The 23701-nt window shown below is 46.3% G+C and overlaps 2 protein-coding genes across 14 annotated transcripts in view; both read right to left on the minus strand.

Moving 5' to 3' along the window:
- Positions 1-17791, minus strand: part of SEC31B (SEC31 homolog B, COPII coat complex component) — a 36534-nt gene extending 18743 nt beyond the window's left edge. For 7 of the 12 annotated variants that reach the window (XM_055560455.1, XM_055560454.1, XM_055560456.1 and 4 more), the window contains exons 1-10: positions 14631-14743; positions 12464-12550; positions 11989-12112; positions 4850-5045; positions 4545-4640; positions 3416-3559; positions 2934-3076; positions 1980-2079; positions 1700-1861; positions 1017-1151 (exon numbers count right to left, since the gene is read on the minus strand). In XM_055560455.1, coding sequence (XP_055416430.1) covers positions 1017-1151; positions 1700-1861; positions 1980-2079; positions 2934-3076; positions 3416-3559; positions 4545-4640; positions 4850-5045; positions 11989-12112; positions 12464-12542 — 1179 coding nt within the window. In that variant the 5' untranslated portion in view covers positions 12543-12550; positions 14631-14743. Of the gene's footprint in view, positions 1-1016; positions 1152-1699; positions 1862-1979; positions 2080-2933; positions 3077-3415; positions 3560-4544; positions 4641-4849; positions 5046-11988; positions 12113-12463; positions 12551-14630; positions 14744-14862; positions 15432-15559 lie in introns of those variants that run through there. The other 5 variants (XM_055560448.1, XM_055560449.1, XM_055560450.1 and 2 more) reach the window with 5 other exon arrangements.
- A 125-nt stretch (positions 17792-17916) lies between these two features.
- Positions 17917-23701, minus strand: NDUFB8 (NADH:ubiquinone oxidoreductase subunit B8). 2 transcript variants are annotated; one of them, XM_055560463.1, is made up of 5 exons: positions 23567-23701; positions 23088-23214; positions 21526-21625; positions 20772-20927; positions 17917-18103 (listed from the first exon to the last, which is right to left on the minus strand). In XM_055560463.1, the coding sequence occupies exons 1-5, from the start codon at positions 23646-23648 to the stop codon at positions 18011-18013; spliced, it is 558 nt and encodes a 185-aa protein (XP_055416438.1). In that variant the 5' UTR covers positions 23649-23701; the 3' UTR covers positions 17917-18010. The 2 variants fall into 2 exon arrangements, with proteins under 2 accessions (XP_055416438.1, XP_055416436.1); XM_055560461.1 differs by having other exon boundaries at positions 23476-23634.

Genomic DNA, 23701 nt, shown 5'->3' on the forward strand with positions numbered 1-23701 from the left:
CTATGAATGGTGACTGCAGCCACAAAATTAAAAGACCCTTGCTTGTTGGAAGGAGACCTATGAAAAACCTAGACAGAGTATTAAAAAGCAGAAACATCACTTTGCCAATAAAAGCCCATATAATCAAAGCTATGGTTTTCCAGTAGTCATGTAAAGATGTGAGAAATGGACCATAAAGAAGGCTGAACACTGAAGAATTTATGCTTTCAGATTATGGTACCAGAGAAGACTCTTGAGAGTCCCTTGGACTGCAAGGAGATCAAACCAGTCAATCTTAAAGAAAATCAGCCCTGAATATTAATTGGAAGGACTGATGCCAAAGCTCCAATGCTTTGGCCACCTGATGCAAAGAGCCAACTCATTGGAAAAGACCTTGATGCTGGGAAAGACTGAGGGCAGAAGGAGAAGGCGGTGACAGAGGATGAGATGGTTGGATGGCATCACTGACTCAATGGACATGAACTTGAGCAAACTCCGGGAGATAGTAGAGGACAGAGGAGTGCCTGGCGTGGTACAGTCCATGGGGTTGCAAAGAGTCTGACATGACTTAGCAACTGAACAACAAGAACAACCCCCAACCCCTAACCATCCCTGGAGGTAAATGGGGCTCTGTGTACATTTGGCCTTGAGTCTATAGGGCAATGGCAGTGGGGAGGGTCAAAGGTTTTGAGCAGAGGAGAGGAGGAGATTTACATTCTTTCTCCTCTGCTTTCTATTCATTCTGTTCTTGCTTTGTATTCTAACCATGCCTGGACTCTCTATCAGTCCAGGTATGCGGGAAAATCAGATGGAATGGCAGGCAATTCTCCGTAAGTGAGAGTTCAAAAGCAACCAATTCTTTTAGACAGGACTGGCACTGCAAGCAGGGTAAAGGGGCTGAGAAGAAAGCTTAGCAAATCGCTGCTTGAGCAATAAAATGGGACCTGATCTGAGACTCAGGCAGTGAGAATAAACTTCTCATAGAACACAGCTCCATGCTGGGGACACGGTAGGCTATACACACACACCACACTTACAGCAAATGAAACACCTGCTGGCCTCCTCATCCATTTGGGGGGTTTTTTCAGGGGAGGTATCAGTGATGCTTGGGCCACTTGCTCTGGTACCTGCAATGGTGGGAGAGGCTGGCCTTTGCTGAAGGAAGACGAGATCTGGGGACAAAAGGACACCTGCATCACCGGTGTGGGGTGCTGGCTTAGCAGGAACTCCACCTACAAAGTCCATTTTGGGAGGGATCCCTGAGATACCCAGTCTGGCCCACAAAAGTCAGGACTCTCATATTTCAGGGGGCTGGTAGTAGGATGGGATGCCCATGCAGCAGGCTCCTGGAAAGCCAACTACATTCGATGTCTACAGTGAAGTGTGACACAAAATGTATCTATAGGAGATAGGGAGGTAAGTTCATTCTTCAAAATAGTGGGGGTCCCAGCATGGAAGCCCAATTCCCCTGAAATACCACAAGGAACACCCAAGAACAAGAGTCAAGGTAGAGGCCTCCTTTGTATTGGGCAGGAACTGACATCCTTCCAGGAGGATGGACACTGGTGCAAAGGTTCACAAACCCGGGGTTCCCAAACCCAGGGCCCTAGTCTCCCAAGTCTTCAGGAGTCCCCACTTCTCCCCAGGCTTATGTTCTTTGTTCTCCCACCGAACTGAGACAGTCCCTTCCCTCCAGCATTTTCCACCAAGCCCTTCAAACCTTGTCAGCCTGTCTCATCTGCTGGACTTCCCAGCTCCTACCCATCACAGAGTATAAATTGATCCAGCCATCAAAGGAGGCAGCAGAGAACACCAGAGGGTCCCGAGGGCACCACTGCACATCAAAGCACCAGCTGCTCAGAATGGGTAGTTTATACACCACCTATTGTTTGGGAACATAACCAAGAGGGAAACCCTGACTTAGGTAAGGCAGCTAGAGCAGAGAGCTGCAGCTGAGACTGCCCTACCATCCTAGCACACCCACAGAAGGGCCAGCCTACCTCGCTGCTCCCCAGGTTCCAGCACAAGATCTGGCTGTCCTTGGCACTACTGAGCAGCAGCTCAGCATCAGCCTGACTCCATGACACTGACAGGATCCCCCTGAAAAGGAAAGGGAAGAGGAACTAACATTTGTTGAATGCCTACTATAAGTAGCGTGCCTTATGTATCTTGGGTAAATGTCATCCCCTCAAAATAAGCAGTGTGGCTTCATTTTACAAATGAGGAAAATGAGGCTTGGGAAGAAACTGAGGAACTTGCAGCAGTCATGCAGCCAGAATCCAAGTCAAATTTCAGAGTGTGGGCATGATGTGCTATAACCACTCTGCCACCCACAGGTCCCTGCAGGATGGCCTGCTTCTCTTCCCTGATTGTAGGGTGGGTGGAAATTCTGAATCAGCATGAATCAGAGAAGCAAGCATTCCTATGGGTGCTTTTAGCCCAGGAGGGTAGTGAGGACCTAACTCTCGGAAGTCCCCAAGGAGTTACAAAGGCATGACCCTTGAGTTAGAAAGAACAGACTATGGGGCTGCTTCTTCTGCTGTAGGCCCAAGAGCTAGAGCTTCAGAGGCAGGCCTGTTCACAGGAAAAACAGGAGCCAATGTTCTTTTATTGAGAAGTCTTGGAGGAGGCAACCTAATTACCTAAGAAATGAGCATGTCCTCAGATCAGAGACTGGGGGCTCTCCCAGAGGAACTAAACATTGGCTCCAATATTTCTCATGACCCTACCCCCACTCATATGTCTGGAGGTTACATGGAATCTCAGGCTGTTTTCTATAACCCCGGGGTCTATAGGAACTCCTCTTGATTGAAGGTGGGGCTAGAACTGCATAACTGTGTGTTCACCAGGACGGCTCTGAAGCCGGGGAGAACGTCTGCTAGCCAAAGTGAGGCACGTATTGCCCTCTACCCAGGTCAGCTATGTTCTGCCCTCCACCAAGGATGACATGTTACCTGCTGTGACTCTCCAGCACCTTTAGGGGTGAGGAGGCAAAGCGCAAGTCCCACAGCTGAATTACTGGAAGACGATCATCTTCTGAACAAAGCACCAACTGGGTGGCGATGTCTGGGTGCCAGGCCAGGCCTGAGCAGTGCATCTGTGAACAAAGCAGATCCCAAGGGGCAATAGAACCTGACTCTTCTTTTTATGAACCCTTTTTGTCTAGCTGAAATGGGACCTCTCTGAGGGTTTTGTGTCTTTGTGTTTTGTGCCTTTCTTATGTAATTGGGAACACCACAGCCACTGGGGAACAAGTGATGACCATAAGCAAGGAGCTTCTCTGAGCTTTCACTCTCAATAGGAAATCTACTACAGGGCTGAATCCACACGTGTAACAGCTGAAAGCAGAACCCTGGCCTGGGGAAGAGCAGCTCCAATGCTAGGCCTGAGAGAGACAGCAGAGCCCGAGCCTATATTCTGCCTGTATTTAACTCACCCGGTTGCTGTGATCACTGACTTTGATGATAGGTTCATTCTTCCTGAGATCCCACACGACTGCCTTGCCGCTGGGGTGAGCAGAAGACAGAATGTGTTGAACTTGACGGTTCCAAGAGAGAGCCTTGATATCCTCCAGGGGCTGCTAAGGCAGAATGGGGCAGGGAGTGGGATGAGGACAACCTGTCACCCCTGGACCAAGAGACAGCTGGTCTGCCACTGATCCCAACCACCCACAGAAAAGCCAAGAGTAAACGTGGGGCTACCCAAACCATGCCAGTCTCAGGAAGCTGGAAGGGAAGTTTTCCAGAGAGGATCCTTTAGAAAGTGATGTAGAAGCTGAAAGAAGGACAGGTGCACCTGGGTTTTACTCCTATCCCAAGATGCTCCTTAGAGGACAGAGTCAAGATTTTAAAAAGAGCCTTCTCAACTATGACAAGAGAAAAAGGGAGAGGAGAAAGGTGAGGGTAGGAAGGAGGGAAATATAGACACCCAAGACCCCCAGGGAGAATGAGGCAGACAGAAAAGCCATTGATGCTTTAGGGCACAAAATGCTATCAAATTCATACTGAACTTACCTCACGATACTGTATGCATAAGACAGAAAAGCCAGGAAGAAAAAGATGGGGGCCCAGTTACAGACTGACAAGACATGTACACTCAGACACAGAGATACAGGAGACCCCTCAGCTACATGGGGGAACAAGACACAGGGACAAAGCTGACCTCTCCACAAAAGGACAAGTGTGTATCTGGGTGTCCTACTCTTGCCCCTGGTTGGCTAAACCCAGGGCCCAGCCTTGCTTAAATTATACTATGATAGACAGTACAGTCACCCCTTCTCTCAGTGTCTTTTACTCCCCTCACTCTTCTTGCCTTCCAGAAACTTCTAGGACAGTCAATGACCACAAGCCACTTCCACCCCTACCCCTATTCCCCAACCTCGCACCAGTCCCCACCCACCTCCATCCCCCTATTATCTGGCTGGTAGGCAACATGTTAGTCTGTGGAGCTTTACTGCTCTCCAGTGGTGAAGACTGAAATCTGTGCGCTGGCTGCCTCCAGAATTTAATTCTCTCTGGGAAAATCAGCTGCACACTTTTAAGCAGCAGCACCAGGAGCCTCCTCACCTGTGACTTGGATCCTGGGGTCATTGGCACACTCAGGTTATTCAAATCCCAAATGAAGATTTCAGAATCATTGGCCCCTGAGGCCAGGAGGTTGCCCTGTATGAAGGAATATGCCTTTGGAGACATACCATCCCAGGAAGAGATGAAAGCAGAAAAAGGGGAAAGAGACCCACATTTGGGTTCAAAGCCACCCCCGTAACAACCTGGGAAGGCTCAGAGTTACAGACCAGAGGTCACAAGTAAATGCTTCCCTTCAGATCTGTTGCTCCGTGCCTCCCAGGTCTGATCAACTGAGATGCTAGTACCTGGAAAGGATTAAAGTCAAGGGCTCTGACAGCCCCAGAGTGCTTCTGTCTCTGGGCAATCACAGGCTCCTTTCCCGAAGACAAGATGTGGGTCACATTGTACAGAGTAAGCATGCCATTGTCCCCGCCGCCTGCAATGACCCCGGAGGCTTCCAGAAGCCCACTGCCAAAGCTCCCCCAGATCAGCTTGTGAAACCTACAAAGAGGAGGAACTGGCATCAGCAACAACTCAGGTCCACATCAGTCAATAGAGAATGGGCATTTTGTCAGCCTCTGCCATTATGCAGGCATCCCCAACCTTAGGGCCTGCCTGTCTCCCTCATTTCCCAGATGCAGAACAGAAGTCTCCTCTGCCTGGCCCTGCCCTTTGGCTGAAAAAAATACTTCAAACAGATTACTTCACTTAATCCTCCCAACTCAAATAACAATACTTATTGATAACTTCCTATGTACTAGGCACTGCTTTAAGTGCTTTACATGTATTAGCCGATCAACAATCCCATGAGGTATTTACCTTATTTTCAATTGAGGAAAGTGAGGCACAGAGAAGTTACAAAACTTCTGTTATACAGCTAGTAATTTTACTCCTATTTGATGGGGAAACAGTGTCAGACTATTTTTTTGGGCTCCAAAATCACTGCAGATGGTGATTGCAGCCATAAAATTAAAAGACGCTTACTCCTTGGAAGGAAAGTTATGATCAACCTAGATAGCATATTCAAAAGCACAGACATTACTTTGCCAACAAAGGTCCGTCTAGTCAAGGCTATAGTTTTTCCAGTAGTCATGTATGGATGTGAGAGCTGGACTGTGAAGATAGCTGAGCGCCAAAGAATTGATGCTCTTGAACTGTGGTGTTGGAGAAGACTCTTGAGAGTCCCTTGAACTGCAAGGAGATCCAACCAGTCCATCCTAAAGGAGATCAGTCCTGGGCGTTCTTTGGAAGGAATGATGCTAAAGCTGAAACTCCAGTACTTTGGCCACCTCATGTGAAGAGTTGACTCATTGGAAAAGACTCTGATGCTGGGAGGGATTGGGGGCAGGAGAAGGGGACGACAGAGGATGAGATGGCTGGATGGCATCACCAACTCGATGGACCTGAGTTTGAGTAAACTCCGGGAGTTGGTGATGGACAGGGAGGCCTGGCAAGCTGCAATTCATGGGGTCACAAAGAGTCGGACACGACTAAGCGACTGAACTGAACTGACAGCTAGGAAGGAGAAGGCAATGGCAACCCACTCCAGTACTCTTGCCTGGAAAATCCCATGGATGGAGGAGCCTGGTGGGCTGCAGTCCATGGGGTCGCTAGGAGTCGGACACGACTGAGCGACTTCACTTTCACTTTTCACTTTCATGCATTGGAGAAGGAAATGGCAACCCACTCCAGTGTTCTTGCCTGGAGAATCCCAGGGACAAAGGAGCCTGGTGGGCTGCCATCTCTGGGGTTACACAGAGTCAGACACGACTGAAGCGACTTAGCAGCAGCAGCAACAGCTAGGAAGTGACAGACTCAAGGTTCAAAGTCAGACCCATCTTATGCCAAAGCCTGAGCTCTTAACCATCATAAAATATGGTCTTCTATTGAGAGGAAGATCCGAACTCTTCTACACCTGAATAGAAGCAGGTTCCCTAGGCCAACAGTTGCTGTCCCCTCTTAAATAGGAAGTGAGAAAAGATCTATAGACCTGCCCTTCCCATGCCATGCTCATGTGACTAGTCTACTGGAGCTGCCATATGTATTCTGTGGGCCAGCCTTAGAGAAACACAGAGGCATGAAGAATAAATGCACTGTTTGGGAAACACTTTTCTGGCTTTCTGAGCATCTTGCATTCTGGCACACTAGAAAGAGATGGACCCTGGGCTCACTGGTCAAGAATAGGTCCCCTGAAAAGCTCCTAGGGAAGGGATGTGAAACCCCCAATGCCTCACAGGTCGTCTTCCCTCCATTTCACAGCTGTTAGCGAAGGATATTTCCACAGCCCTTCTGAGAAGGCAGATTTCACACTGAATGATGTCATGTAAGATCCCTAACTGAAATTAAATGTTTCCACACTCTGGGAACAGTCAGCAAAGAAATTGAATGGGGAAACCAGGCAAGAACCTGTCTAGCCAGTCCTTAGATCAGAGCTAACCTCTCAGAAGTGAAGAGCTGAGCACTAATTCAGACAAGGCCAGCATCTGAACAGAAACAGCACAGCTGAACAAACAGTGGGTCTAAAGCTACTGTCAGAAAGGCTGCTTTCTAAAGTTACGCTGATGTTACCATGGCAGAAGAATGGTTCCATGCTGGCTCCAGAGGATGCCATGTCATCCAGGGGCTAGAGCTCAGCATGGGCAGAGAGCAAGACAGCAGATTACCCAGAGAAGCCTGAAATAGTCCACACAAGAAGCAGAGGAAGGTGCACCTAGAGAAACTCACATGGGAATGCAGCAACCTCAGTATGGTCATAGCACATGACATACAAATCAGAGTAAAAGGTACCCAAGACCTCAAAGGAGTCACCACAGGGTTAAAGAAGAGGGCCCAGTTACTTTAGAGTGGCTGAACTGCAGAATACAGGGTGCGACAAAATCATTATCCTTTGTGTAGGCATGTAGAAAGTACATTCCTATTGTTAACACTTCACTGAGAGTGGAACTAGAGCCTGAATGGCTGTGATAGACACCACCTGGGAGTGGGGAACACCTGGGAGAGTCTGGCAAAGAAGATTTAGTAGTGTGTGTGTATGTACAAAGAGAGCACACAGCATGTGAGCAAATGTGATGTCTGCTAGTGTTAAAACATTAACAACTGATGAGTCTAAGTGAAGGTATGTGGGCTTAGTCACTCATGTTTGACTCTTTGCAACCCATGGACTGTAGCCTGCTAGGCTCCTCTGCCCATGGGATTTCCCAGGCAAGAAGACTGGAGTGGGTTGCCATTTCCTTCTCCAGGGGATATTCCTGACCCAGGGATCAAACCTGTGTTTCCTGAGTCTCTTGCATTGCAGGTGGATTCTTTACCACTGAGCCACCAGGGAAGCCTTTATCATTGTAATATTCTGCAACTTTTCTATGTTTGAATATCTTGAAGACAAAAAGTTATAAAACAAACAAACAAAAAAGATGGCCTGAAAATAGGAACTAAAAGATTTAAGGAGAAGGTATAGGGAGAAGAGTTTGTATAGGAAAGTGGGAACTTTGAAAACATGAAAATACAGGTGGAATTCTTTGCTAGAGTTTCCCAGGATAATGATGGCAGTGATGGAGACTGTACAGCATCACAGAATGAGAGGAGGCACCTGAAGAAAATACAGCTTCCTTCATTCCCTCCCAGGCCTTCTGAAGCAGAATGTCCAGAGTCAGGCCCTTAGAATCTACATTGTTAACAAGTGCCCCCTGTGATTCTAACAAGTTGCCAAGGTTGAGATACATCAGGCTGCATACCAGCCTACAACAACAGGAAGTAGCTGAATTCATAAAGAATGAACTAGCCCCAATAATGAAGTCATGGCTACACTTTTGGTAAAAAGGAAAAGACAAGGCTGGAGAGAATAAACTGAGACCTGTGAGATCAGATTATCATAACCGGCTAAGCTCATCGGAGGCCAAGCTTCAGCTGCCGTATGATTAGGAATACATGCTATATAAATTCGTGTCCCCATGATTTCTGTACTTCTGTATTTTGGATTTTAATTTTATTTGCTTAGTAACGTTCCTTATGAAAAACCCCAACCTCATGTTAGTGGGTTAGACTGAAAATGAGTTTGTCCACATCCTGGCCAAAATAACTGAGGAAATCCAAGTTTCCTTAGAAGTTAAACAGAGCAATGAAGGCAGTGCTCCAAGCTGGAGAAGGAAGACAGTGGGGTGGAGCAATGGCTGTTTGAGAGGAGAACTACTTTTCTGACTGCCTAGTATGCACTAGGCTACAATGTGCCGACTATATATCTCAAATTTACAGTAGAGAAAATAGAGTCAGAGAAGTTAAAATAAGGTGCCCAATAGGACAGAATATGGTAAAGCTGGGATTCGAACCCAACAACAAAGCCCATGTTCTCTCTACTCTGTGATCCTGATGTCTCTAAAGAGAAGGCAAGTCTTAGAAACAAGAAAACTAGGAGTGGTAACAAAATGATCTCTTACCTAAAGAGGGGTCATACTGCCCGCCAAGGAGCTGAACTGACATAACTGTATTGAAAGATAGATCACTTACTTTCTCCATGTTACTAGAAGATGAGTTAGACATAGGCTACAGCGGCCACTCAGAGATCTCGAACCTCAGTGTAGACAGAGGTAGAGTGCAGCAAATCACCCACTGACCTCTGAACTCATTCCGGCACAGGCAGCCGTGTCCCTAACCCAAAAGTCAATACATAAACAATGTATTATTCTACCAAAAGCTTTCTTTTTTGAGTGGGATTCATCTAACAAACCAAACATCACTCGCATCAGTGCACATGCTAATCCATTTTGATGCTGATTGCATCCAGTGGCATTTATCCATACGCTCTCTTCACTCTATTTATAGCTTTTGGCTATCTCTTATCTACACTCAAACACTCATGGTTTTCAAAACATTCCTCTTTCAGTCAGGTATTTCTAAGTAGATAATATTTCTCTGATGCATCATGGATTGAGTATAAGGGGATCTTCAGGATTCAAATGTAGTTGAGGCCTGGGTCTGGTAAAAAGGGCTGGCAATGGAAGAGGGAAGATTTTGAAAAGTATGTTAAATCAATAATAAGAGAGACACAGAGAGGGTTTTTTTTTTTTTGTTTTTGTTTTTTTTTTTTTTTTTTTAGAGAAAAAGGAAGGAAATTAAGCTAGAAAAAGGGTAGAACATAAGACCTAAATTTGGAGCCCAGTAGGTTCTTAGACTTTTGGCTACCTCATGCGAAGAGGTGACTCACTGGAAAAGACTCTGATGCTGGGAGGGATTGGGGGCAGGAGGAGAAGGGGACGACAGAGGATGAGATGGCTAGATGGCATCACTGACTCAATGGACGTGAGTTTGAGTGAACTCCGGGAGTTGGTGATGGACAGGGAGGCCTGGCCGTGCTGTGATTCATGGGGTCGCAAAGAGTTGGACACGACTGAGCGACTGAACTGAACTGAGGTTCTTAGAAGTCATCTTATGCAACCTCTTCTTTATACATAAGTGAGGAAACCTAAAATCACTGATGGAATTAAATTTGCTCGAAGTCACATAGTTTTAGGCAAGGCAGCAATCCAACACAACTGTGCTTTCCATTTAACCATGCAGAAGATGACACAGAAAAGAGGAAAGCATAAAGCAAAGGGTGGGTTGAGCTTTATCTACCCTGATCATTTTGGTCAATTTTTTGTGATGCTGACTTTTGAGTAAGTGGCCTAACCTAGGCTAGAATGAAAAGAAGTGAGTGCCTTAGACCCTGGAGCATCTAAGATGATTTTTTCAGAACGGCCTCAACAGAACTGCATCAAAGGTAACCCCCTAGGTCTTCGAGAATGAGAATCAATCTTTAGACCCAATTACAGAGGTGAAAAAAGGAAGCCTTTTCAACCTAGTTGGCTGCAAAACAGGTTGTTACCCTTGAAAAGCTCTTCAGGCACTAAGACCAACAGAAGACTGACCATAACTAACTGAAGTGATGGATATGAATGCACAGGTTGGTAATCCAGAAGTTTCTAATATCACTTATTTATTCCACAGATATTTTTTCAACTACCTAATGCCAGGCACTATTCTAAGATGTTATAGATACAGCAATAAATAAAACAGACAAAAGTCTCTGCCTACGTGGTTCTCAGGATTCAGTTTCAAGGTTTCTTAAGCAATTAGCTCTTTCTTAAGAACTCTTGGCCTTAAGGAGCCATTACTGTGCTGAAGCTGCTACTTAGCTGGTTTAAGAAAAGAGCCCTTGCCCACTGCCTCTTTTCTTATCTTCAGGAGTATAAACATGATTAAATTAGCTCTCCTCTTTCAGCAGCCCTTTCTGAAATGCCTACTTACAGGTTAAGAATATCTTATCATTACTGGTAAAATTGCCAAGGCCTCTCTTCAAAAGGTACAGGTACTGGAAATAGAAAGAAATGTAAAAAACTGCAAAATAAGGGATACTGTAATAAAGTGATAAAGGAGTGATAAATAATAAAGGAGTGATAAAGTGATATACGAGCTCAAGAAAGTAAGAAGAATAACTAATTTTCATTATTAAGTTAAGCCATGAAAAGAAAGAGGAGGGTACTTCTATGTATCTTAATCACTCAGACGAACCAAAATAGGCGTAAGACGAAAAGTTACATAACAGACCAGCAATCTTTTAAGGGGGATGGCAAGAAAATCCTCTGGGATATAAGAAAAGGATTTATATTTTTATATTAAAAAATAATACAGTAATACATGTATATTATTTATATTGAAAATATACTTGAGGGCAGTGAATATTCACATTTCTCCTGATGGTGCAAAAATCTGGGGATCACTGATTCAGACTATAAGCCTCATCTTTACAAAATTAATAAAAAAACAGTTGAATAATAGAAAGCAGGTCTTGGAGTCAGCTAGGACCAGACTTAAATTCTAGCTTCCCGGGGTTTTGGTTCCCTCCTATGTAAAATGGGAATATGGTATTTATTGGCTAGACTCATTTTGAGAAATGAATACAATATACAGAGCCCCAGCATAGTGCCTGGCATGTGTACACATGCTCAGTGAATGCTCATACCCAGCCCTGTAAGTCTGCCAGAGCCATGAAATCCATGAGTGCCCAATCAGTGCCTGACAGCAATAAGGAGAGGATCATTCATTTGCCTCTCATTGGCAGAAAAGGGAGATACTGTGCAAGGCTGTTATTTTCACAAGAGCCAAGGGAGGAAGGAGCCAACATCTCTGGGTTCCAGAGAGAGATCAGGTACTCATGGGTCCAGGCTTGTGTGAGGCGTCTCAATCACATCATTCTGCCTGCTGCTGCTGCTCCCCACAAAGGTGTGAGTGGGAGTTTTCAAAATCTTCTTGCAAAATAAACCCAGAATTAACTTCTCTCTAACTTAAAGATCATTCTCCCCTCACTTGTCCCCTCATGAGCCCTGAGAAGCACACACCACTCCTGAGATTCCCCATCAAGGTTTATATCAGGATCTGCCCTGCATACCCATCAACAGTTCAGACATAGTACCTGCTGGAGGCAGAAAGGACTCCCTTGCGTTTCAAGTCCAGAGAGGGGTCCCTGAAATCAACCTCAAAGATTTCCAATGTGCCATTTGTACTAAAGGAGGCATCTAGCTGCTGGGCAGATGTTCCTAGGCACAAGAAAAGTCAGGAAGAGGCAGCATGTGAGCAACAATATATGCATGGATTTGAGGTATAAATGGTTAGGTAGTAGAGAAAAGGAGGAATGGGGGAAAACTGGATACATCCTTTTTCAAGTGGTACCTCCAAAAAAGAGCAAGAAAGCATGAGGTGCTTAGCCTTGAGCCATAACTGAAGATTGTCCCCAGGGACCAAAACTCCTAATATCCCCTTGAATATGCTGCTAGACAACCCCACCTTTCCGTGACTCTGAAACTGTCTCTGAAGCACAATCAAGAGCACTGGATACTAAGTTTCCCTTCAACCTATCCAGCGGATCCTCATCTACAGTACCACCATACCTGTGGCCAGGTACACAGGGTACTGGCTGGCTGGGCTCCACACTTGGACGGCTTGTCGCTCAAGCTCCTTCAGCTTCATGGTCTGTCCTGTGGGTGGCAGAAAAGTGACATGATCCTCAGCCTACTGAAAACAACAGTAGAAACCACAAGCTTTTGGGCCAGATAAAGGGAACACCTGTGGACACGAGCACCTGTTTTCCTTGCTCCACCATAGGATGGAGTATTTGGGGGCAATACAGGGTGACAAATACATGATCAACTGCAGATCTGTAATGACAATTCATTTACCCAGTTGGACAGGGAAACCTGGTGTGCTGCAGTCCATGGGGTTGCAGACAGTCAGACACAACTGAGCACTGAACTGAACTTACCCAGTTACTGAAATCTAAGGCTTTAAATCCTAAAAGATACTGAACCACACTGGTTGCCACAGGCCCAGTGGTGATGATAACCATCAAACCAGAAAATCTCAGCCACTCTATCCATTCCCTTGGTTTTAAACATTATCCATATGCTGATGACTGCCAAATTTCTATCAGCAACACAAATCTCTCCTCTGAGTTACAAGTTCTTATATACAACTGCTAATCAAATACTTCCACTTGGGTATAGTAAAGATACCTAAAAGTTAGTCTGTCTAAAATGGAATTCTCCATTCTACCATCTCACCCCTTCATCTGTTGTTCCTTCAGGTTTCTTCATTTCAGCAAACAGCCAACTGCTCAACCCCAAACCCTGCAAATCATCCTAGATCCCTCCTTCTCCTTCTTTCCCTTCTAATCTATCATTAAGTCTTCCAGATTTTACCTCCAAAATATATCTTAATCTATTTTTCTCCATCTTCACCACCACTATGCTATTTGAAGACACTATCATCTATCACCTAGATTACTGGTCATCTCCCTGCTGCTCATCTCCATCACCCAATTCTTTCTTTGCATAGAGCAAGAGTAAACTTTTAAAATAAAAAACAGGATTTTGACATTCCATGCATAAAGTTTTTCAGTGGCTTCTATCACACTCAATAAAACACAAACCCCCTTGAGCCCTGCTCACAACTACCACTTCACTTCACAATGAACTTGATGGAGTAAACTTGGGACCTGCTGTGACCTGCTTGAGCAAGCCCACAGCCAGGTTAGTCTTGACCAACAAAAACTAAAGTTTTATTACTTAATCTCAAATGTACTGTCCAGCTTGAAGAAAGCTTAGGGCTGCCAACTCAACCAAGACTTCCCGGGCACCTCTAAACACTTGAGGCTACAACAGGACTCCTCTGACGAGATTGCACACCATACTATACGGTCACCAGTGCCACCTGCTGGTCAAGATGATTTTCACGTTTCTGGAGAAAGGTCTCTGAAGTGGGAGCTACAATTAGCTCAGTGCACTTAACGTGCACCTCCCATTTAATTCTAACAATGGTTCCGGGGTCAGTAGTTACTATCCCCATTTTACAGGGAAGAAAACTGGCTAGGCCAAGCTGTGAACCCCAACCAGCCTTCAGAGCCCGTTGCTTTTAACCATTATACCAGTCTAAAGTAAACTCCATAGTGTTTAAATACCAGCCTACAAATTGAGAAGATAGGCTTGTCATCTACTTTGTTCAGAGACAACTGTTGGCAAAAATGGTCCCCGATGTGGTCAGAATGGCGGGGCCTAGAAGCGTCAAAGGTGGGGAGAGCTATGATCATGCAACCAAGAGCTGGACACACTGGTGCAGTGAAGGGGGAAAGCCAGCCTTCCTTAGCTGTCCACTCCCTCTGGAGGACGGTCGGCCTTCCCCGCGGTTCACCGGCGTCAGCACCGACGGGCGTTTTCGCCCGGGCGGGACGCACGGACCCGCGGCCGACTCTGGGCCCCGGACAGGTCAGGGCCCAGGGCTGCTGAGGGAGGCGCGAGGGCAGCGCTGGAGAGAGATCGTCGTCGGGCTGCGGGGCCCGGGCGCCGCAGGGAGAGTGAGCCGGCTGCAGTCCGACAGCAGGGCGGGCATCGTGGGGCCCCCTGAGAGGCACACCGGCCGGAGCCCCCGGGCAGGAGCCTGGCGGGCCGGGGTCTCCGCCGAGGACGAGCGCCTCCCGGCACTCCTGCGAGAGAGGAACCGCGCTCTGGGTCCCCGGCGCGCCTTCTGCTTTCAGGAGCCCCGGGACAGGCGGGGAAAACCAACCTGCGCGGAGAGCCCAGCTCAAGGGTCTGACGCCGCAGAGCTGGAATCGGGAGCCGGTTCCCTCAGGGCTTTGGAGCTCCGCGGGCGCTGTGGACGGCGGCTGCAGAGGGCCAAAAGTAGTGCAGGCCGCCGGCACCGCCACAGGCGCCGCCAGACGCCAGGCCCGGGACCCGGACAACCCACGGAGAACGTTCCCTCATAGAAATGTAGCTTTTAGTGGGGCTTCCCTCACCTGTCCTGTGATTATGCAGTGTGTCAGATCCAGCGACTATTAAAGTTCTGGTGTATTTTCCCAAAGGGAAAATACTAATTAAGCGGAAAAGACCTGGTCCTAGCTCCAGGCGCGCTCTGTGGAATCCACTTAGCTGAAGAGGTGATAAGCAATCTAGGCCAGGTGGGGCTAGCGATAACCCGCCTAACCAATGCAGAAGACGTAAGAGACGCGGCTTCCTTCTCTGGGTTGGGAAGATTCCCTGGAGAACGGCATGGCAACCCACTCCAGTATCCTTGCCTGGAGAAGCCTGTGGACAGAATCACCCAGCGGGTTACAGTCCATAGGGTCACAAGGAATCGGACACAATTGAAACGACTTAGCCCGCACAGGCCTTAATAGCAGAGTGACTTTGTGTGGCGGACCAAAAACTGGTGCTCCCAAACGTTGGTTAAACTAATTAAGGGCTGTAGATGGGCGGAGAGCGAGGTACCGTAGACCAGGGGCTGCTGCTGCTGCTGCTAAGTCACTTCAGTCGTGTCCGACTCTGTGCGACCCCATAGACGGCAGCCCACCAGGCTCCCCCGTCCCTGGGATTCTCCAGGCAAGAACACTGGAGTGGGTTGCCATTTCCTTTTCCAATGCATGAAAGTGAAAAGTAAAAGTGAAGTCCCTCAGTCGTGTCCGACTCTTCCCGACCCCATGAACTTCAGCCTACCAGGTTCCTCCGTCCATGGGATTTTCCAAGCAAGAGTACTAGAGTGGGTTGCCGTTGCCTTCTCTGAGACCAGGGGCTACCCGGAAGGTATCAGAGACGAGACAGGTGTTGCACGTTGAAGTTTCAAGAAGATAGGTGATGTCCCAATAAAGAGAAAGGGGCCCAACAGACTGATAGGCGCCCTGGCATTTCCCATACTGTGAATGAAAGCGGCTACAGTTGGGGAACTGGGCTGACTACAGATTGTGGAATACTAACACTCTGCAGGTAATTGGGAGTTACTGAAAATTATAGGTAGATATGGTGGCTCAGGGGTAAAGAAGCTGCCTGTTAATGCAGGAGACTCTGGTTTGATCCTGAGTTGGGAAGATCCCCTGGAGAAGCAAAAGGCAACCCACTCCAGTATTTTCTTGCCTGGAAAATACCATGGATAGAGGAGCCTGGCAGACTGTAGCCCATGGGGTTGCAAGAGTCGGAACCAACTTAGTGACTGAACAACATGCAGTAAGATTATATCACTAGCAATCTGGATCCCCTTGCAGAGAGAACAGAGCTGGAGGCAGGGAATCAAATTAGGAGGCTAACAGAACAATTCAGGTACCAGGTGATGAACTCTTGGATTGATGGATTGTAACAGATTGTAATAGCTGAACAGGCTCTTGTGACTGATACAGGTAAACAGTTGGCAGGGATATCTATGATCATATACATGTCGATTGAGGGAATTATGGCATTTCCAAATAAAATGTTCTGTAGGCAGCTGAAGATTTTGGACCTAAGTTATTTTGATTCAAAACTTTAATGCATGAATTCTACTGTAGTCCAGTCTGATATACCTCCAAAGATGGTGAACTGATTATGACTGGGCCCTGTCTTTGTGACACAGCTCTAGATTTCCTTTTCACATGGATATGGGAGTTTTGAACTCAGAACAGAAAAGAATGTAGGGTACTGGTGAAGAAACAGGATTGAAAACTGAACCTCAGGCAACACCTTAAAGGAGGGAATGAGGCCAAGGTGTGTGTTCTGAAAGAAATCTGAACCAAAGGCATAAGGTTACAGTTTCAAGTAGGACATGATTTAAAAAAGAACAAAAAACACACTCTTTCTGCAACTGGGACATCTTAGAAATTCTTTTCACCTTGTTTTATAAATGCTAGTTTTCTTTTCTAGGTAACTCACTGAAGGCAATTATTTTCTTGTTCAACTTTATATCCTCAAGGCCTATCAGTGTCATATATATTAGGCAGACGTTTGTTAAATGATTATCAAATGCTTTAAAGGACAGAGAATGAAGACATAAAAAGCAGTGGAGACCTTAAGAGAGGCATTTCAAAAAAGAAGAAAAAAAAAGAGGCATTTCAGCAGACCTACTCCCTGATCTCATAAACATCTTTCACTGTCTTCACACCTCTAAAGGACTGCTTATCTAATGTGAATGCACTTGCTTCCACAGATCATGCTGAATGTATACTTTTTTATGGGACAGGTTTTTAGGCAGTATCATTGTAATTTAAGAAAATGTCCCTAAAGGGAAGAAAAGAACATAAATTGGTTCTCTTTAACAGATGCATTGAGATAGACCCTTAAAAACATGTTTTTTCTCTTTCTAAGGCTATTATATTATAGGAGCTTGGATGAATCATTAAGGTAATGAAAGCCATGCATAAGTTCAGTAATAACTCAGTGACTATCCTCTAATTCATAAATATAGGTAATGTCAACTTATAACAGTCTAGGATTCAGAAGCTGCTTTGGAATACATATTCTCTTTTTTTTTTTTTAATGAAGTATAGTTATTTACAATGGTGTGTTTTTAATAAATACATATTCTTATGAGATACATACAAAATTAGAGGCAATCACAGCCCTAGGCCTGTCCCAGAACACCTATTTATCCTATAGTATTTTGAAACATGTAAAAATACACTTTTTTTTAGCTAACTACTATTATTAAACGTTTTTTTATGGGAAATAAATCTGTTCCAATTTGAAAAGTCAGAAAACCCTGTAAATGGGGAGCTACCCGTAACTACCTGCTGCACAACTGGAACCCTCAACTACCTTTCCCAGCGAAATTAACAAATCAACATCCTCTTATGCTTCAGTTCAGTTTAGTCACTCCGTCATGTCTGACTCTTTGCAACCCTATGGACTGCAGCACGCCAGGCCTCCCTGTCCATCACCAACTCCCGGAGTCTACCTAAACTCGTGTCCATTGAGTTGGTGATGCCATCTAACCATCTCATCCTCTGTTGTCCCCTTCTCCTCCTGCCCTCAATCTTTCCCAGCATCAGGGTCTTGTCAAATGAGTCATGCTTAAGCAGTAGCTATTCCCAGAGGAAATGAGGCACAGATACCACAGCACTAAGTTTTATTAGGGATTTCATTAAAGTTAAATTTCTAAGATTGAAGGAGTCAGTTAGGGAACACAAAGCTCATGAAGCCTCCTCAGATCTCATAGTGAACCACTGGCTCAGGTTCTTTGTTGGGATCGCCGCCTCGTTCCAGGTACAGATTATTATAAGGATACTGCTTTGGCCCCTAAGGAGAAAACACAAGTCAGCAAGAACAACATATATCCAGCCAACACCTGGCTACAGCCTACCCTGAGTGAAGAATCACACACAGTAAACAGGTACACAGTAGCTTCTGGTGAGACCCAGCTGGGCCAGAACAGCAGGGACAGCACTCTTTTTCCCAGCTCAGCCCAAGGCAGTGAGAAAGCCTAGACTGTAAGAGAAGTAGTGCCGAGAGAGAGAGAGAGAGAGAGAGTGTGTGGGGGGGTGTGTGTGGGTGTGTGTGTGTGAGAGAAAAGGGGTGCCTACAGAGAGAGAGAGAGAGAGAGTGTGTGTGTGTGTGTGTGTGTGTGTGTGTGTGTAAGAGAAGGGGTGCCTTCAGAGAGAGAGTGTGTGTAAGCGAAAGGGTGCCTACAGAGTAGGGAGAGAGAAAGAGTGTGTGTGTGTGTAAGAGAAGTGGTGCCTACAGTATATGTGTGTGTGAGAGAGAGAGAAAGAGGAGGGAGAGGGAGGGAGAGAAAGGGAGAGCATGAGGGAAGCTTTCTAAATGAGATGATGCATCCATCCATCCCACTCTCTCGGGGTCGAGGCAGACTCAATCTCCTTTAAGTCACTCAGCCTCTAATGGCTCCACCACTAAAGTGGCCTAGCAAATGAGGCGTGCAGGAGCAGCAGTGGGGGGAGCACAGAGGAAACGTGGCTTGGACGTGCTTTAGGGGCTGCTGGCTTTACCAACAAACAGCTGTCAGAGAACAGCTCAAGGGGAGGAGAAAAGGGTGATGTGCTTACAGAACTGAAAAATGGAGGAGCCACACTGCGTTTCTTGCTCTCCTGAAGTGAAGTTAGTGCTCACACCAGCCCTATGTGCACTCTCCAGCCTGGGGCCCCTGGGGCTCGGTAGAAAGGCTTGTGTCCGTGCACAGACATGCGCGCTACCGTTAGGACACTGCCTATCTCAGCAGAGGCAGCACTGTGCAGCCAACTGGAGACACGGCAGCCTCCCGCTTTCAGTACCTTTCTCACAGTCCGCCCTGTAAACTATTCCCAGGTTAATCTTTTAAAAACCTAGGCATCATTACAGCATTCTTCTGTTCAAAATCCCAACATGGTTCCCTGCTTCTTAGAGGCAGGCCAAGTCATCAATGTATTCCCAACCCTTAGCACCTTCTGTACCTGGTACATGACAGGAGCTTCATAAACATTTATTCAATTAATGCATTACTATACCATCAAGTCCAGATCCCTCAGCCATGCAATAAAAGGTGCCCAACCAAACTGATCAAATGCACTTCACAATATTTCTAACACAGCAGTTTCCACACCTGATTTCCCAGCACATCAAAATTACCTGGGAACTTGTTAAATATTGATTGTAGAACCCCACTGTGGAGTTACTGAATTAGGCTCTCCAAGAGCTAAGGAATCTGACTTTTTAGCAGTTCCCCAGGTGCAGCTGGTTGTCTGAGAGCTATTTATAAACCTATTCCACTCCAGCTAACTCACTGTCCTCTTCCTCCATTCTGTTTTTTTTTTTCCCAAATGTTCTCTTCAACTTCTCTCCATCATCTAAAAATATATCTGTTTTAGCATCTAGCATAATCCTCCCTAACAGCACAAGCACATATATTCACTACGCACATATATACACAAAAACTGTGCCAAATTCCTATGTATGTTCCAATGTTGCTCACATCACATATCTAAATTTTCTTATCCAAATTAAATGTCCTCAAAGCTAGAGAGTATATTTTCATTCTTCTTTTAGTTTATTTAAGTATAGTTGATTTACAATGTTTGTTAATTTCTGCTGTACAGCAAAGTGATTCAGTTATGTGTTAACTGAATCAATCAGTTAACTTTTTCATATTCTTTTCCATTATGGTTTATCACAGGATATTGAATATAGTTCCCTGTGCTTTATAATAGGACCTTGTTGTTTATCCATTCTATTTATACTAGTTTGCATCTGCTAATCCCAAATTCTCAATCCATCCCTTCCCCACCCTCTTCCTGGCAACAAGTCTGTTCTATACAGACAGTATATTTGCTGTGTCCTTCATGTTCTCTAGGGCTTCCCTGGTGGCTCAGAGGTTAAAGCGTCTGCCTGCAATGCAGGAGACCCGGGTTCGATCCCTGGGTCGGGAAGATCCCCTGGAGAAGGAAATGGTAACCCACTCCAGTATTCTTGCCTGGAGAATCCCATGGACAGAGGAGCCTGGCAGGCTACAGTCCACAGGGTCGCAAAGAGTCGGACACGACTGGGCGACTTCACTTCACTTCACTTCATGTTCTCTAAATTAACTGTCCATGCTTGTAGTAAACATTTAATTGCTTCCTATAGAAAATGCCCTTCACACCAATAAAGGATAAGCTTTCAACTTGAGATTCCTGGACTCTACCTTAAAAGATCACTTGCTGAAATACGGTGGTAAGTACAGTTCCCCAAATGGCAACTCTAAAGACTAGCTGGCTTCTTCATTCTCATTCCTCATCTAGTCCTACATAGTTTCTTTGCACTCAGACTGACCCAAGATACAGGCAAAAGCTGTGCTCTGGTACTTATTCCAGGCCAGTAGCTAAGGCCCTCTATAGGCCTCACCAGGAAGCCAAGCTTGGTATCGGGTAGATCTCTACTCCAGAGACTGCATTCCCTCAGGAAAGTGTGCCTGAGGGAGCACTCATCAGATACTCACCACAGGCTGGTAGGCGGGGTAAGTCTCCCCTACCCAAAACATGAACAGCATGAAGGCGACGAAGCCGAAGAGGTGCTTACACATGAGGTTCCAATTAACAGGAGTCGGGGACGTGTCCACACGGTTCCTGATATACATGTCCAGGTCCCAGTGCATCTGAGACAGAAAGGCAGATCACCGTCACATACTGCTCTTCCTGCAAAAGGCAGGCAGTCCAGAGTGATTAGAGCCTCATACAAGACTTGAAAGGCATTCTCCTGCCCTGGGCAATATTCTGAGAGCCACATCTGAGATACTCTGGACCACAGGACTGGATGCTGGCTTATGTCTGGGTTTGGTTGATCAGAGACAGTCCCAATCATGAACATTCACAACTCAGAGCTTCAATTATTCTCAGAAGTCCTTTACACACACACACACACAGGGAACCTCAGATCTCAGAGAACTTGACCCTGCTTCCTTGGGCAGAAAAACCTTAGTGTTGTTGATGTTTAGTCGCTAAGTCATGTCCGACTCTTTGTGACCCCATGGGCTGTCCATGGGGTTCTCCCAGCAAGAATGCTGGAGTGGGATGCCGTTTCCTTCTTCAGGGGATTTTCCCGGATCAGGGATCAAACCCATGTCTCCTGCAGTGGCAAGCAGATTCTTCACCACTGAGCCACCAGGAAAGCCCACTTGGGCAGAAAAGTGCCATCTGATCTACAGAGGACATAGGGAAAAGGAAGAAAGGGCAAATGGGACATGGTTCTCTCACCGGTTCACCCCAGTTCAACCGCAGGTCTGGGTGGTCCCAGTCATACCATGGATCCCTCTCCTGCTGTGAGTGGTCAGGCAGTTTCGGATAGTCACCATACCTGAGAGACAGCAAGAACTTCTGGACATGGCTTTGAGAGCCTCCGACAATGCAGAGCCTTCTCATCTCTGAGATGAGAAACCAAGTGACAAGATAATGGCCTCCCCCTAAGGACAGAGGAACTAACCTTCCAATCAAGATCTCAGTGTTTTCCTGTGGTGCACATATTGAGAAATGTTGGGTTAAAGGGCTGCTGGTAAATATCCCAAATATCCCCCCAGAAAGACTATGGCAATTTACATTCCTACAAATGGTATAAAAGAGATTAATTTTCCTGAATGCTTTCCAGTATCAAAATTATCGTTAATAAAATATTTGCTATTTTATTGTTTTATTAAATCTCAATTTTTACTCACTAAGCACAGCACTAACTGCAGAAGTCCAAATTGTTATTAAAAATTCATGTCAAACTCCGAAACATTAACATATGTAAGCTTTTCTTATCTTCTTTCAAAAAAAAGAAAAAAAGTCACACCATGTTATAATGTTAGCAATGGAAGGGAATTTAACAATCAATCACTCTGTTTTCCTTAGTAGACAGAAAAAGAAACTGAAGTTTAGAGTCTGAACCTAAGGTTGCCCAGTTAACTGGAATAAAAACAAAAAGGTACAGATGAGAGAAGCACTCTTCCTAGCAACTGTGTTTCTCAACCACAAAACTGACACATATCTCCAAGTCTCAAACATCTTATGGGTGTGATAGGCTGGATTTTTCACCAACAAGTCCAGGTTCAACTTATACAGGCTGCTACGGAGGCTGCTCTTGTCCACAACACAATAAAGGTCATAGGAAATGATGACAACTAGACATGTGTCACAGAAAGTGATTGGAAAACAACAAGACGAATAGGAGCTGCTGAAATCACCGCTGAAAGAGTGATGCTAGGGAGAAAATGAGGGTGACAGTAATCAATTCAGGTAATTAACCACAGAGATGTTATGGGGTATGGGGGAAAATCATCAACTGGAGTAAGAGTTAGCTATTTAACCTTTTAAAGTTGCTAAGATTTCCACAACGCTAACAGCAACGATTAAAAAAGAAATATACACATATTAAGGCAGAGTACTCTATCTACAAATAAGGTTCTCATGACAGCAGTCCAGCTCCAGCCTGGTCACGTGCCTGGATGACACCACCTGAGCCCAGCAGATGCTCAATCTAAATGAAACCTTGCACTCTGGATGGACCAAGGAAGGTTCCCGCTATTCAGGGGTCCTCAAGGGAGCTATTAAAATCTCAGCTTCCTCATCTGAGGAAACAGCCTGAGCCAAGGAGAAAATTAAAGTCCTCTCGACTGCAGCTGCTCACCGATCCCCTCCCACCTCTCTCCACCGAGAAAAGCACCCACACCACTGACTCTGAGGGGTCACGAAAAGGTTCGGGGAAAAGGGTCAAAGTAGAGCCACCCACCCAGTCCGAACTTCTCCCATTACTACCCGGGTGCGAGCAGACCCTATCTCACCCCATGCCATCATCTGGGTACGGCTCATAGTCTTCCACCCGCATATTATACTTCTTGGCGGCGGCAGCCCGTTCTTCTGGAGTGTTGGGATAGGGTCCCGGGAGCATGTCCTTGGTAATGTGGGAGGCTGGAGGGCAGACGAGGGCAGATCAGAAGCGACCCCATTTGTCCTGCCACTCTAAAGGCTTCAGGCTTCAAGGTCAGAGCCCGAGGCTTCGAGGGACCAGCAGACCTTCCTTCCGTTTTCGTGGATATCCCAACTCCACCTCCGCCCTTCCCCGGACTCGGCGGCCGTGGTACCCCACCAAATCCACCCTGCGCCCGACACAATAAACCTCAGGCACTCCCCCCTCCCACCCACATTGAGGCCTCGCCCGTTCTAGCGGACCTGTCCGTGCACCCAGCGGCACCACGTTTCGGGCTGCCTTTTGCAGCCATCGGACTCCCAGGACCCCCGCCCTGGCCGCCGCCATCTTCACCTTCTTTCAGTTTCACCCCGCACATGCGCAAAGACCTTGTCACGGCGGCTGAGCCGGGCCAAACGCGATTAGGGAGAAACATGTTAAAGGTTCACTAAGGGCGGGGCTTAAACGGTGCTGGGAAGCCAGAAGGAA

Source organism: Bubalus kerabau, chromosome 22, assembly GCF_029407905.1.
Source record: "Bubalus kerabau isolate K-KA32 ecotype Philippines breed swamp buffalo chromosome 22, PCC_UOA_SB_1v2, whole genome shotgun sequence".
In the NCBI taxonomy this organism is placed as follows: domain Eukaryota; kingdom Metazoa; phylum Chordata; class Mammalia; order Artiodactyla; family Bovidae; genus Bubalus; species Bubalus kerabau.

Bases quoted from the DNA above. Each gene is read 5' to 3' on its own strand.
- NDUFB8 (XM_055560461.1), bottom strand. From the start codon at position 23,560: ATGGCGGCGGCCAGGGCGGGGGTCCTGGGAGTCCGATGGCTGCAAAAG. The intron at 23,215-23,475 runs GTCCGCTAGAAC...TCTGCCCTCCAG, and splicing joins GCCGCTGGGTGCACGGACAG to CCTCCCACATTACCAAGGAC. The intron at 18,104-20,771 runs GTGAGTATCTGA...TTTTCTCCTTAG, and splicing joins ACCCCGCCTACCAGCCTGTG to GGGCCAAAGCAGTATCCTTA.